This window comes from Etheostoma cragini, chromosome 1 (genome assembly GCF_013103735.1).
Source record: "Etheostoma cragini isolate CJK2018 chromosome 1, CSU_Ecrag_1.0, whole genome shotgun sequence".
Taxonomy (NCBI): domain Eukaryota; kingdom Metazoa; phylum Chordata; class Actinopteri; order Perciformes; family Percidae; genus Etheostoma; species Etheostoma cragini.
Window position 1 is genome coordinate 32,048,895 of NC_048407.1, and position 14,463 is coordinate 32,063,357.

Sequence of the window (14,463 nt, forward strand, 5' to 3'; positions counted from 1 at the left end):
CAGGGTAAGTCAATCAGAGGCTAGGGTTAGGGTTAGGGTCAGGGTAAGTCAATCAGAGGCTAGGGTTAGGGTCAGGGTCAGGGTAAGTCAATCAGAGGCTAGGGTTAGGGTTAGGGGGTTAGGGTTAGGGGGTTAGAGTAAGACAGAGTAGTGCGGGACATGCCTTCGCCATCCTGGGGCAAAAAAACTCCCTGATTGGTTTGGTGAGCTGGTAGCTTAGACACAATGCACTTGAAGCCTGAGAAGATGGATTTTCATCTGATATCTGATCCTGTGATTCTAGCGTGATCAGCGTGAGAATCCAGCTTACGTGGGCAAAATATTTAATTTGTTTTTGGATTATGCTTACATGCATTTTTGTATTGAGCTGCTGAAATGTGTTGTCTCTTGCAATCAAGGTTAGGTTTGAACTTTGATGATATTCAGCCCGCAGGTCTCCATTTCCAACTTTAAGAAAGATTTGTTCATGATCACAGATCAAAGGCCAAACAGGGCTTTCAGTTTTAAAACAGATTCTTGTTTCTATTAGAAAGACAGAGAAACCTAATTGGGATGTGCGCCTCTCTGGAAATATTGCGGCAAAAATCTAGAATACTCCTCTGTTATAATATTAGAAGTTTAAGAAGTTGAAAATAATACTAACATTCACAATATATATCCATGTTTACATCTACGAACTGTAGTTTCCACGTTACACAGAGTGAGAGTTCATCACTTCTGATCCCTTTGGCAATTCATACTGTACGTGTGTTTCCAAACCACAGTCAAGTCTTTGCTGGTGGTTTGATTCATAGTGTGCAGCCTGTAACTTCAGGACTTCATCCAGTTCTTCTTATAGCAACAGTGCACTGAGCCCTCTGATTGGTCCTTCTCGCATCACTGTGAGTCTTTTCCCCCTGACCCCTGGCTCCAGAAGCCCCCTGACCCGTCGTCCACATGGCTCACTGTCCTCCCCTTCGCAGAGCGGGTCAGATGATGACGGAAACGTGACGCGAGGATCCCGAGCGCCGTTTGATGCGTGAGCGGCGAGGTCTGGATTCGGGCTGACAGCTGCACAGAGGGCCCAGCAGCAGCCAGAGGTAGAGGATCACACATGCCCAGCACGACGACATCTTCACCCAGAAGGTAGACCAGCTGCCGTGGGTGAACGTGGTCTCCAACACTGCTGACTCATAGCTGGAGAAGGACAACACAGTTTTACTCCATGCCTTTTTTACTCCAAGCATCTTCAAGTGCTTAGGAACTTGTCAAACAGTATTAAGATGAAGGGTTAGGGTTAGAGCTGAAAAGGTGAACATTATGTTTTTCTTTCCTTTTTTGACCCTCCTTGACTAAAAGAAAAACTGCAACAGCCTTACCACAATATCTTAAAGTAATATACCAAGTTATTCAAACACAAATTACTATTTATTTGAAATAAATAACTAAAGATTAATACATTTTTCATTCTCCAATTCAAAACTTTATATGTTAAAGGAGGGGTCTTCAGCGTTTTTTAGGCTAAGAGAGACAAGCAAGGACCCCCCTACAACATAAATTAGACATGCATATTCCTATAGGCCAGTCACCCTATTTTCAATGTTGATGAGGTTGTAATCTATCCCTCCACCTCTTCTGATCCCCTTCTACTACCTAATCATTTTCATACAATCCCTCATAAATTCCCCAAAATCAAGAGTGAGGACGAGGCCTGTGTCGTTAACTAACCTGAACCAGTTAGTGAGGGTCATCATGACGTACAGCGAGGCCAAGAAGAAGACAAAATGGAAGAAGAAGTAGCTGTAAGCCACTTTCAGCGTCTCGTTGTGAATAACTTTCTGACAGCCTTTGTTCTCGTCGTCAATCACAAACTCCTCGTCAGCTGAAAAAGACACATTCATAAATGTCAAACATAACTAACTGCATAAACCTGCCGTCTGGTCTACAGATCTACCAAACGGAATTTGTCTGCAACAATGTATAGACACTGTCTATCCATGATTATAGATATATATTATTTAAATATGTCAGATTGTTAGAAATGGTTTTTAAAAATACAAAAAACACTCCTTTGCTCCTAAAACCCCTCTAATGGCCACTGGACGTTGTTTCAAAGAAACCTCTTTGATAAAAAGTTCCCATTTTTTTCCAAAGGATGACATTTTTCTGATGTGTTTGTCCAGTCAGTGATAAGAAACCTTGTGATTTCTGATTGGGACGTTTCTCCTGCTCTTGTTTGTTTGAACTGAAACTTCTTTGCAAACCAAGTAAGTTAACGTGAAGTTAAAACTCGTATATTACAAAGATGGAAATCAAAACAGAGTTGCCTTGAAGTAAGCTCCATGCTTTGTGTCATAAAACAAACTGAAACACCAACAGAATGCAGAACTGTGCTGCTCCTGAACCTCCTGCTTGTCTTGCCTCCATCTTAATATTAGCAGAGAACACAAATCACGTTTCTTGACAGTTGTGTAATATTTCGTGCATCAGAACAAACCTTCCTCTTCCTCGGGGCAGCAGAAGCAGCAGGTGGCTTTCTGGAACTCGTAGCGGTAAACTTTGATCATCCAAAACGGGCCAAACACCTCTGCCAGGTAGGAAGCTTCATTACTGTGGCAGAAACATGTCATGTCAACATGCACATAAAAATATGACAATACCTCTTTTCAGATGTGTAAAGAGTGTTTTGTTATTGTACCAAAATTCACACACACACACACACACAGATACAGATACACAGATACTATTTTAAATAATGACTCATGACATTGAATGATTTTCAGCTTTTACATCCAGATGGAGGTTTTTAATCCCAATGGGCAAAATAAAGTGATACAAAAACAGCTTGCATCTAACTAGTTGTCATAATGGATGTAATACTCTTGCCGCAAAACCAATCTGCCCACCGGTACAACTACACAAGCCTGAACCTGACCCTGAACATTTATGAAAGTAGGTGTTTATGTTTGAAGTGGATGTCATTACGTGGTATTCTGGTGATGATTGTAACTTTTTTGACACACACGTTGCCTTGAAAGATAAAGAGACTACTCACCACGCAAAGAGGACGCAGCAGTACATGATGGCAGCTCCAATTATGGCCACAGCGTTGCCTTCGTTCTGGATGCCGTCTTGTCCCACGCTGGGGTAACAGACGGTCATGTTCATGCCCTGATACACCACTGACACAGAGAACAACACAGCACGTCAAGCTCCACCACACACTCATTCAGGTCAAAAGGACGTTTCGGTTCATCTACCAGTGTCTCTTCATGGGGGAAAATGTTAGTAGCAGTCTTTCCAAAAAATGCCCACATAGGTCGATATTTCAAGCAGCTGTTTATATTATATCACATATATCTTACATAAATTTAAGTTAACAGTAGCAGTGCTTTCTAGATGTATATGGTTATGATGGGAGCAAAGCAGGTAGTACAATATGGAAGTATAATTTCTGTATAAGTAGGCAGGTTGGGGGTGGTGAATGGGACAATCTCATACAGGACTTTCACCCAGGACACCTTATTATACATCCATGAGACCGGGCTTTGTGTCCTTTTTGAAAATAAAAGTGTATGGTAAATTTCATGGGGGGAGAGGAGGTGGGTGGGTAATGTTATGGCTGTATTGTTAGTTAGCAGTTGTTTAATGATGACAGGAAAGAGTGAGAGAGATTCAACATGGGTCCCCAGCTGGAGTTCATGGTCAACATCTTACCTCTAACCCATGAGGCCCCCTTGGGCAATGTGTTTCCATTATACAATCTAAATGAATTCCTCTTCTGTCATGACAACTTTTACACACAACAGGAACCAAATGCATTGTCGGCTTTACGCGTTTCTTTTTTGACAATATACTGGCAGAAAGGTACCACGTGGGGGGCAAGTGTCACACTACTCATTTCTTTTCTTTTGTTTCTTGTGAAAAGGGGTCTCAGCTGCACTTTCCCTTTTGGGACTCTAACAGACTCAACCTTTGGACACTCACTGAGTCCTCACATATACAGTATGTGCTGTATGCTCACACATGTGCAAGCACGTGCACAACTCCCACACACACACACACACAAACACACGCACACACACACAAATCCTGCCAACCTTGTTTCAGCTGGCATTCCTGTGTGTTGTGGGGGGAAAGGAACCAGAACACATGAAAACATTGGCTAATTACAGGACTCAGACTGTATTAGGTAGACTATGGCCTCACACATACACAGAAACACACACACACACCTACGTGTGTGTGTGTGTGTGTGTGTGTGTGTGTGTGTGTGTGTGTATGTATTGGTGTGTGAGGCCATTGAGCAGAATAAGCCTTCCAGGGACAGACTACACAAACAAGGACCTAAGAAGACAGTGAAAACACTGGCTAATAACAGGACGCAGACTGTATTACGTGGACGATGGCCTCACTCTCGCACACACACACACACACACACATAAAAAGAAACACACATCCCTTGGAGATGTTAGAACGTGACCCCCCTAAATTAAAGCAGTTGAGAAAGGAAACTCAAGCGTGCGTGTGTGCGTGTGTGCGTGCATAGTTCACAGTCTGTAGTGGTGAAAAGGTGTTTTTAAAACAAATTCAGAGTGCATTTTTCCCCAACAAGTTGCTACAATGTCCTGCACTGCCCCAAGACTCTAACACACACCTACAGCACACACTCATAGTGAACACTCACACATCCTGTAAGCCTCTGTGGTTAGCAACATGTTTACAAAGGCAATAAGGAGGGTTAAATAGACATAAATAACTTTTAAGCTTTAGCGCCAGGAGCATTGAAGGAACACTCCATTTAAAACCTTTGAGTAAACAGAGCCCTCTACTTGCACCCTTGTGGAAAAAAGCAACATTATTCAGCATTGATTTACAGCATGTACAATGAATTCCAATAGCAGTAGTTTCACGGCAAAAAAAGAAATTATGAGTTTGTTGCTGAGTTATGTTAAGTTCTTTTCTATGGAAAACTATTAGTGGCAGTTAGCGTAGTTCCCGAGCCGCTCCTGAGTCAGAATCCACTTCTTTCATGTTCATAGTTTTCTTTGGTATGTTGCAAACTCACATATTTGTGATGGAATATGGCTAAATGCACAGCTTCAGTCTGGGCAAGCACGGTCAGCCGGTCAAGTCTGCCGTGTTATGTTTAGTCATTTCTGGCACGAGGGGTTTGAGAAGTTGTTTTGGATGTTTTATCACTTTTTTGCCATGATTCTCCTCAAACCATCTACCCAAGCGCTACCCCTGCCTAAACCAAACCTGTGTTTCGAGTAGGTGAGAATGTGTCTCACAGGGACAATCTCCTGTTGTTTGCTACATGTGTGAAGGGTCAACTTCTGTCATGTGCATCCATGTCCCAGAAATGCTAGTTACTAACCTAGCTCTGGGGAGTCATTCCCCGGAGTCCTTATGTTCTTTTTTCCCCAGAATGTTCCCTTGGATCAGAGAGGCTCCAAAATCAGGGTAGCAGCTGTCGCCTTGGTCCCGCTCCATGTTCTGTGATGCCATGTTCTACTGCTACACTGCAGTGCCCTGCTACGTCCTGCTGTGCCTTGTAATGCCCACAGCGTCCTGCTATGCCATGAACTACTACAAAGAACTGCTACAGACTACAAATTTTTGTCTATTTTTGTTATTGCCAGTCTTCATTCCAACCCCAACCGGCCCGTCAGACACCGCCTACCAAGAGCCTGGGTCTGACCGAGGTTTCTGCCTAAAAGGAAGTTTTTCCTCGCCACTGTCGCACTGTTGCTTGCTCTGGAGGAGACTACTAGAACTGTTGGGTCCTTGTAAATTCTGGAGTGTGGTCTATCTGTAAAGTGTCTTGAGATAACTCTTGTTATGAATTGATACTATAAATAAAATTGAATTGAATTGAATTGAATTGAATTGAACCTGATTCGTTGGACGTTGTCCAGAGTTCATATCAGAGAACGGCTGAATAAGAAAAATGCTGCGTGTGAGGCACATGTATTTTGTTATGTGTGTTTCCTTTAACGTCTTGTGTGATCCGATTTCCTCTCGACTGTATAAAACAGATACAAACATTGTATTGCACTTTATCTGTCCAGAAATTCAACATAATGACACTGCCAGGCTGTATTCCTGTTATTATGTTGTCAATGGATCCATGAGGAATTTGAAACAAATATCCTTCTGCCCTCACCAAAAGCCACCAGCCCAGCAGGCAGCATGTCACAACACATCTCATTCAGATTATCTGTGTGTATGTGTGTGTGTGTGTGTGTGTGTGTGTGTGTGTGTGTGTACGTCTATATTTGCACGCGTGCCATTAAGATGTAAACCCCGGATAAGACGGGGGCCTCTGGCTCTGACAAGCCTCTGCACTAATGTCTCAGTCATGTGGAGACTCTTTGTTTTACCTGGAGCCAACAGGTGAGTCATTATGAGGTAAGCAAAGGCAAATTATACAGGATTTTAAAATACGAGAGTGTATATGTGTGTGTGTGTGTGTGTGCGTGTGTGTGTAAGTTAGTATTATGTAGGATAGATAAGACAAATTTTATAAGAGGCTTTTATCTGGTGGTGAAAAAGGAGAGTTTTTTAAAGTGTAATGCAGTATGTACATGTCCATATGTACAAATTAAAGTAAAGTGGTTGCTGTGATACGTAACTCTTCAATCCTTACTCGCTGTGACAAACAATTGTAACAAAAATACACAGGCCTCGCCTTTTTAGGACCAATTTCTTCTTTTGTTCTTTGTGTAACTATACCTCAGGTAGGTAGGCAGGTGGTTTTATCAGAACTTGTTCCACTTTAAAAGTTGCAGTTTGTAAAACCACAACAATGAGCTGAAAGATGCCAAAGGGAAGTGCAGTGTTGGGTAATAATTATCTGTGGGGAAAAGGTGGTATTAAAAACCTTTCAGCACGAAGAGGACTGCGAGTGAAGTGGGTTGAACCCATTTCCTGCACCACATGTTTCTATTTTAATCAACATACAGAAAATAACCCTGAAAATCACTTAAAAGTGTGCTCTTGTTAGAGGCATGTGAGTGTTAACACTGAACAGAGACAGCGTTCAGTGTCTCGGTGGAGCTGCAGAGATCTGATACTGTGCCTCTGCTCTTTCTCCGGTTAGTTGGCGTACCTTTCTCTGGCGGCCGGCTGGACAGCGCAGAGAAAGTGAGGTACATGACGTAACAGCTGATGATGGAGGCTTGGAGGAGCCCTGACCGAGGCTGCTCTGCAGGGAAAGAAACAGATAGAGAGAGTAAGGGTCAGAATACTTCACATAATGCAAAATACTTTAACTCCCTCCAAAACACACACGCACAGATGCACACAGACTTCACAAGAAGGTAGAGGTACAGAGCGTCCTCAAATCCTTTACCTTATCAAAAGGAGAAACACCAAGGTGAAAAAATTATACATTTCAATCCATTGATTCAAGTAAAAGTGAAGAGTATTAAGTCGTAAAATGTACTCAGTGTATCAGTGGAAGAGTAAAGCAACTCATGGGGAGACTGAGAAGAATTAAACAAGAAAAAAAGTTCCTTTCAGATTTTTTTTTTTTTTTGGTTGCTCATATTTGGTTATAAACTTTTGGAAGGAAAATTCAGGAATATGTTTATGTTTATTTTGCTACAACATCCAAATCTCATGAACATCCGCATATTTCCATTGTTAATCAGTTAAAAAAACAACAACAACAAACCTCATGAAGAATAATTAAAAAAAGATTTTGTTAAGTAGCCTATTCAGATTACCTTGAGCTCCTTTAAAAGTGTCTAAAACTCCCATATGCTATGTTACATACTATCCTACAATATCAACAAGAGTGCGTGCACAACATGCGCCTGTTTAACCTGTTGCCTTGCAGGCGAGACGGGACCATCGAATGGCTCACCACACTTAAAAAGAGTTTCTTTCCCTGGGCCATACGCACACACACACGCATTGAATGACCCCTTACGTGCATTATGTCTTTCAAGGTAAAACCTACTGGATCTTGTGCAGTAATTAAATGTATCACTGCGTTTTAGTGAAATAATTTTATTCTATTGCAAGTTAATATTGTAGTCATTCATTTCACTTATTATCTTAGAGCCTCTTGACGGTTTTGGTGTTGTTCTGTTTTTCCGTCTTTTTGTTGCATTGATTGGGAGCAGCGCTCCTAATGTTGTTGGATTCTGTACAATGACAGTAAAGGCTTTCTGTGCTCTTCTAGTCTATAGCTACAACCTTCCACTTTCGGGGTTGCTCCGCTGGATGTCACTCTTTTCAGCCAGATGTCCCGTTACATTCCGCTTTCTATAGGTAAGGCGTTCTAAACTTATATATCATGTATATTTATGAGGACTGTGGTTAACTGCTCCTCAGATCTCTGCAGGGTAAATCCAGACAGCTAGCTAGACTATCTGTCCAATCGGAGTTTCCTGAGCTGGATTACTAAAACAGGTTTTAAACGTACACATGTTCCACCAAAACAAGTTCCCTCCTGAGGCTATTTTGCAGTGGCACCGGGGCTCTGCTTGGCTCTTGGCACCACCCAAGACAATTGTGATTGATTTTAAGAAATGCCAATAAACCAGAGCACGTTTCTTGCTATCCAGACCCTCCTCCGCTCCCCAGTGTGTGGATTGCCTGGCAAAGTGAGACTAACTACTCCATAACTTTACTGTGGATCAAAAGCTGCAGGTGCATCTGGGGCCCATTACAGTAAGAGCCATACATCTAGAGCTTTTCAGTACAAACATTTACTTCAGATTGTGTAAATAAAGACGATGACATCGCAAAGTTTCGATAACTTTTTGGCTTTTAAAAAATTATAAAATAGACAATAAGTTGAAATACTGATCTTGCGGGAAGAAAAGCATTGAAACTCCTCCCCCCAGGAGAGAGTGACATCATGGCATGTAACACCAAAGTAGAGTCCTCGTTTTGAAGCTATATGCTCAGTGTTCCATGGTAAGCCGATTAAATCTGTTCATGGGGTCGATGGGCTCCTTCCCAAACAAACATTCCTCCAAAGAGTTATCAGGGAGAGAGAAAATGTGCCCCGAGACAAATTGTTCTCCTTCTGCAGACCAGAATAGAACTAGTCTTGGATTTCCAGACCTTCCTCCACAGCGCTGTGAAAGAAGGTCTGGCAATGGGAGACTAATTTTATTCTAACTTGTGTCATCAAGCTGATACATTTTTTTTTGTTTTTAATTTCAGTTCCTGAACAGTTCACATTTGCAGTTACAAGATTCTTACCCGACAACAGATGTGTACACTACAGTACACTACACTACATGTATACTGAGTATATATGCTAAATCTCAACCTCCATTGTTAATCATCAGACAAATACTGTGGAATAAAAAGTAAAATGTTTCTTTTTAAATTATAGTCGAGAGCAGTAAATTCTTCCAAAATGATAATACTCAAGGAAAATAGCAATTTCTCAACTAACACTGTACTAAAGCAGCTGTATGTTTCAATTGTAAAACCCAAACATGTGAAGACAAAGCAGGCCTGTGTTCAACATTATGTTTCTCACAGGGAGAAACAGATATTAGCTCACATCTAATTATAATTATCTGTAACAGCGCTGGTTTCTACAGGGGGATGTTTGCATAGCTGGAGATGGACTACATGTCATTAGACTGCTGAGAGCCGACGACAGACATGCACAGTGTGTGTGTTTCATCGACTCACTCTGCCTCACGCACGGTGTGACGGCAATGAAGGACACGAGGGCACAGAGTCCCAGGTTGATCCACAGCAGGGCCTTGTTGAAGTCGCAGGCGATGGGGTGTGTGTAGTACTTGTACATGAAGGTGAAGGCCATGGTGGCGATGGTGTAGAAGAAGAGGGTGGCGCACATCACCGCCAGATACCAACGCTTGTTTTCTGCTGCTCCGGTCAACCTGACAGGGGAGAGAGGACAGAGAGACAGATGTTCATTTCTGTTTGGATGATGCATATGTCAGAGAAACCCAACTAAAGGGTTAGAACATCCCACTAAGTGGGATAGGTGCAAGGTAGAGTACAGAGTGTGCACGCCAGTCTCTCATGGCTCAGAGTAGACAGGCATGCAACTTTATGAATTGTTTAAGGAATTAGGAATTAGGAAAGAGCCAATTTGTCTGTTCTGCAAGATAAGTGTGAGAGCAACACACGTGGGTGTCAGTTTGGTTTTAAATGTGCTGGGGACATACTGCAGTTGCATTTTGAAGTGCATTTTCAAAAGTGCTGGGCACAATGACGCATTGGTTTTTTTTGTCTCTCATGCAGGTCATGTTGTAAAAGACGCTGCCCTGTAGCTTACTAATGTAAACAAATGTAAACAAATGAAAAAAAATGAATCAAAAGTATTCAAAAATGTGATGATGTCCTACAAAGATATGAAGAAGAAAGCTCTACGTTTTCAAAAAGCATTAGACACGACCCACTATGTTCTGCTTCATGTATCCATGTAGCATGTCGACAACGTGACATGACGTGACATCAGACTCAGAGAGGGGAGCTACGAAGGGAAAGAAGCGTGTAGCCACAGCAGAACGCCTGTGTCTGGGCCTGCCCCGTGGGGATGGAGCTTGTTGTGGATTTGTTGGTATCTGTCACTCAAGAATGTTGTGTGTTATGATTTTTTTTTTTTAACTAAGTTGACCTTGAGGTTTTCAAAAAAGGAGTGGGTACAAAATGACTCGTGATGAAATCTGATAGTCCCTAACCACCGTCCTCTAATGAAACCGATGCCCATGTCAACACATGGCAGGCTGCTAGGGGTGTCAAGGAAAAGCCTTGAACCGTTCAGTGTGCAGGTCTTTAATGTTTAGAGCCATCGCCATGTGAAATAGCCTGACAGCTATAGTGGAGGCACATACGGTAGCAAGGACGTTTTTTCAAAAACACTTCAACAATAACAAAACATTAGTTAATCTAACCATGATGGACTATAATTGTGAAATGTGAGGTCAGTTTAGTTGACAGTAATTTACAAAACATGTGCACAAAGTGATATTCTTTTACTTGTGCTACATGTCTTGTTTTAAATGTATGTAAAATTGCACGTTTATTATTTTGGTGTATATGCTGGGACGGTTGCATGTGGACCCCAGGAAGAGTAGCTGCCAATGGGGATTCGAATAGAAAAACAAAGAAGAAATAAATAAATAAAAACCTCCAAATCCAGTTCACAAATTTAAATGAACAAACAGGTATCAGAATTTGGTCTTCCAGGATTTCTAAATATTTTCACAAGCATTTTTCTTGTTTTCTCGTTAATTACTGCGCTTAGATAAATAAAAAAAAATACATCCCTTTATTCCAACATGAGAAAGCAAGCAGCCTGATTGCATTTAACACCATGGTGTCTGGAATTGTATTCATTCAATTAAAGCGTTTCAATTTAATAAAAAACAATACATTTATTTTGATGGCATAAGTCTGTGTTTGTTGAAAAGTGGTAAAATTCAATTGGATATTGGTTCAGTCAATGTGTTGCTGGGGGGGGGCACTAACGGGACTTTTCAAAGTCAGATGATTTTAACCTAATAGCCTTTAATGTTGTTAAAAATTATAAAATATTTTTCTGCCATATGCAATAAATTCCAGTGGGCTTTTGAATTGTGGGTCTATAAGTCCAGTTTTTGACTTTGTTTTTTTCACTGACAATGAGTTCAACCCAGGGGTGATCCTAGGATCAGATCTTTAGGGGGCTCAGCCCCTAATGACAATGTGACTGATACAGGGCCGTGCATAAATTAGTAATTTCGATGGAGAAGAATAAATGTATGTATTTGTGATTATATTAGAGGATAAAATCTAAATATTAAACATGGAAAAAAAACAGAAAGTCCTTTTATGTAGTGATGGCCAAATGAAGCTTCATGAACCAGTGTCTTTATTTTCTAAGCCCACTAGATGGCGCTGTCTCTTCAGAGAAAGGTTGGGAATTCTGTTATGACCCTGGGGTCATTTTGTGTTATGTCTCTCACCCTGCTATAGTAGGTGTTCTTTTACCACAGGTAATGGAGACCAGGTGCGCACACCGGATTGGTTCAGCAGAGGTGATTGCTGTCTCCTGATTGGTTGCCACGAGGACGGGAGCCATTTTAAAACCCCATCAGACAAGAACTCTTCCCTCTCTCTCTTCACTCTGCCAAATCCAAACACTTGCCTCTGTATAACTGTGTGATGTGTTTTAAGATTGTGTAAGTAATGGTTCCGCCTGGCTTTGGCTACCAGTAGCATTGTGGCAGGAATGAGAAGTCCTTTTTTTGGTTTGTTACCTTTTGCTCCTGTTTTTCTTGTAGAAGTTTAGGTTAGAGCTTTGTCTTTTCTTTGTATGTTGTTTTGGTTTAGGAAAGTTGAGGTTGCCTTTAGAGTTCTTTTGTTTGTTATGTTGGGACCTCAACTCTGGATTAAATAGACACTACTACTTTGCAATTCTTTGTTCTGGGCTTGTTTGGGCGTGGAAAGAGTTTTGGTAGGGGCACATGTTATGTCGCGTCTCAATAACCCCTAGACATTAGGACGTAACAAATACACTGAATTGCAACGCCTCAGGCCTTTCTCTTAAAAACAAGAGCGCCATCTAGTGGGCTCAGAAAATAAAGACACTGGTTCACGAAGCTTAATTTGGCCGTCACGACTTTTGTGGACTACCAAAATCAAATGAATTGACAATGAGGTGTTAACAATAAATAGAATAAAAATAAAATGTTTCTCAACTGGGTTACAGGTGCATAGCATTGGTGACAGTGGCACAGGATATTAAACCTGTTTCTTTAAACCAAGTTTGCAAACACTAACTTGAAGCACTAAAATTGGTTTGAAGTAAAAAGAAGAATTGTGGGTATAAATATTGGGTCTGAGATGAATTTTGAAATGAAAAAATGGTCTATAATTGCCACGTCTTCATTGTCTAAAAAAACAAAGTGCGTAAAACAGTTTTCAGTACACAAATGTTGCATGTGTCTAGCAGCCTCATTGTGAAGCTCATGGGGTTTAGAAAAAATCAGACGTTTTAGTGCTGGAGCTATAAAAAAACAAAATGACGACAACGTAGCAGGTTGTCTTTTGACCTGTAAACCCAGAATGGGCCGACAAGGGAATAAGAGGAATAAGAGGATTAGCTTTGTGAGAGTTTGCTTTGGAAAAGGCCCAGAATGAATAAATCTGCTTTGTTGCTACAAAATGCTACAAAATGTCACAGCAGAAGTCCGAGGTGGCTGAGAGAGACTGATGGCACAGCAACAGCGAGACACCGAAAATAACATCTGGGACAATCAGGATGTTTGGGGACAAGTCTGGCAGAAGAATGAGGACATGACTGAGAGGACGTGGATTGGAGGAGAAGTCAACAAGTAAAAAGAAATGTAAAAAAACAAAGAAACCAGGAAAAACGGAGAGCTGAAGTCACACGTTAGCTGATTGGCATCAGCTGTTTCATTCATGCTTCACCAGTCATCAGGAAGTCATCAGCTGTGGGACTACCAGCTGACACTGGAACATCCAATCACATCATCCATCCAATCAGCCAGGCCATTTCACTTGCCCCGTCTCTGCTGATACCTCCACGCCGTTTCCTGCCACAGCTCCTTCCATCGTTCAAGCCTCCTACTTTTTGGTATTGTCGACTCTTTAGGAAAATGATTTAATTAAAGCTGCCAATAACTTAATTTTTCTCACTAACAATGGCTGTAAGAAACAACACATTCTCGTGTTGTGTGTCCATTGTCAGCGTCATTGTAATGCTTCATATTCACTTCTATAGAAGCAGTCGTGCAATGCATTCTGGTAGCATCGCGGGTACTTTGGAGAAACGAGGCGTTGAGTACCCCGCTCCGCATTTTCAAGATGTAGAATCCAGCCAACATTATGCAAATGAGGAGCAGCCGGCTCGGTTTGGAGCCAACTGCGTCTTATTTAGACGCAGTTGGTCGGGACTCTTGGCATCAGATTTTCCTGCTCTGGGTCACGACGCCTTGGCGTCCCTATTTCATGCTCTCAAGACTTGGGTCCAGCCCTTTAAAAATTGGCATCCCTTTTTGACGCTCTGGGTCAAGGCATACATTTTAAATGACATGCGGCACAAGAACGGGACAGTGTGTAAGGAAAGATAGTGGTATGGGTTACATAGTGCACATTTCAGTGACACGTGGGACAAGAACAGGACAAAACAATCTGTCTCCTAGGTGACAGTCCTGCGTTGTTTGACGTATCCATCCACCACACCAACCAACCGTGGATTTTTGGTCTTTCACACTGCTAACCCTAACCCAACTGTTGCCAATCTTAATATTACCCCATCTCAATTTCATCATACCAACTGCTAATGCTGCTTATGAAATATATCTCTATATTTGTATCATTGTCTCTGTGTCCTACCCAGCAGCAAGAGAGCCTGGGTCTGTCAGAGGTTTCTGCCTAAGAGGAAGTCTTTCCTCGTCCCCTGTTGCACTAAATGCTTGCTGTTGAGGTAAATCTTGGAATTGTTGGGTATTTGTAAATTGCAGAGTGTGG

At 41.7% G+C, this 14,463-nt stretch overlaps 1 protein-coding gene across 2 annotated transcripts in view; it reads right to left on the reverse strand.

Annotated features, from left to right (window-relative positions):
- Nucleotides 1-143: 143 nt before the first annotated feature.
- serinc4 (serine incorporator 4) overlaps nucleotides 144-14,463 on the reverse strand; it is a 33,824-nt gene continuing 19,504 nt past the window's right edge. For both annotated transcript variants that reach the window (XM_034863442.1, XM_034863362.1), the window contains exons 6-11: nucleotides 9,649-9,860; nucleotides 7,094-7,189; nucleotides 3,035-3,161; nucleotides 2,477-2,589; nucleotides 1,708-1,861; nucleotides 144-1,176 (exon numbers count right to left, since the gene is read on the reverse strand). In XM_034863442.1, the coding sequence (XP_034719333.1) occupies nucleotides 969-1,176; nucleotides 1,708-1,861; nucleotides 2,477-2,589; nucleotides 3,035-3,161; nucleotides 7,094-7,189; nucleotides 9,649-9,860 (910 nt within the window). In that variant the 3' untranslated portion in view covers nucleotides 144-968. The remainder of the gene's footprint in view (nucleotides 1,177-1,707; nucleotides 1,862-2,476; nucleotides 2,590-3,034; nucleotides 3,162-7,093; nucleotides 7,190-9,648; nucleotides 9,861-14,463) is intronic.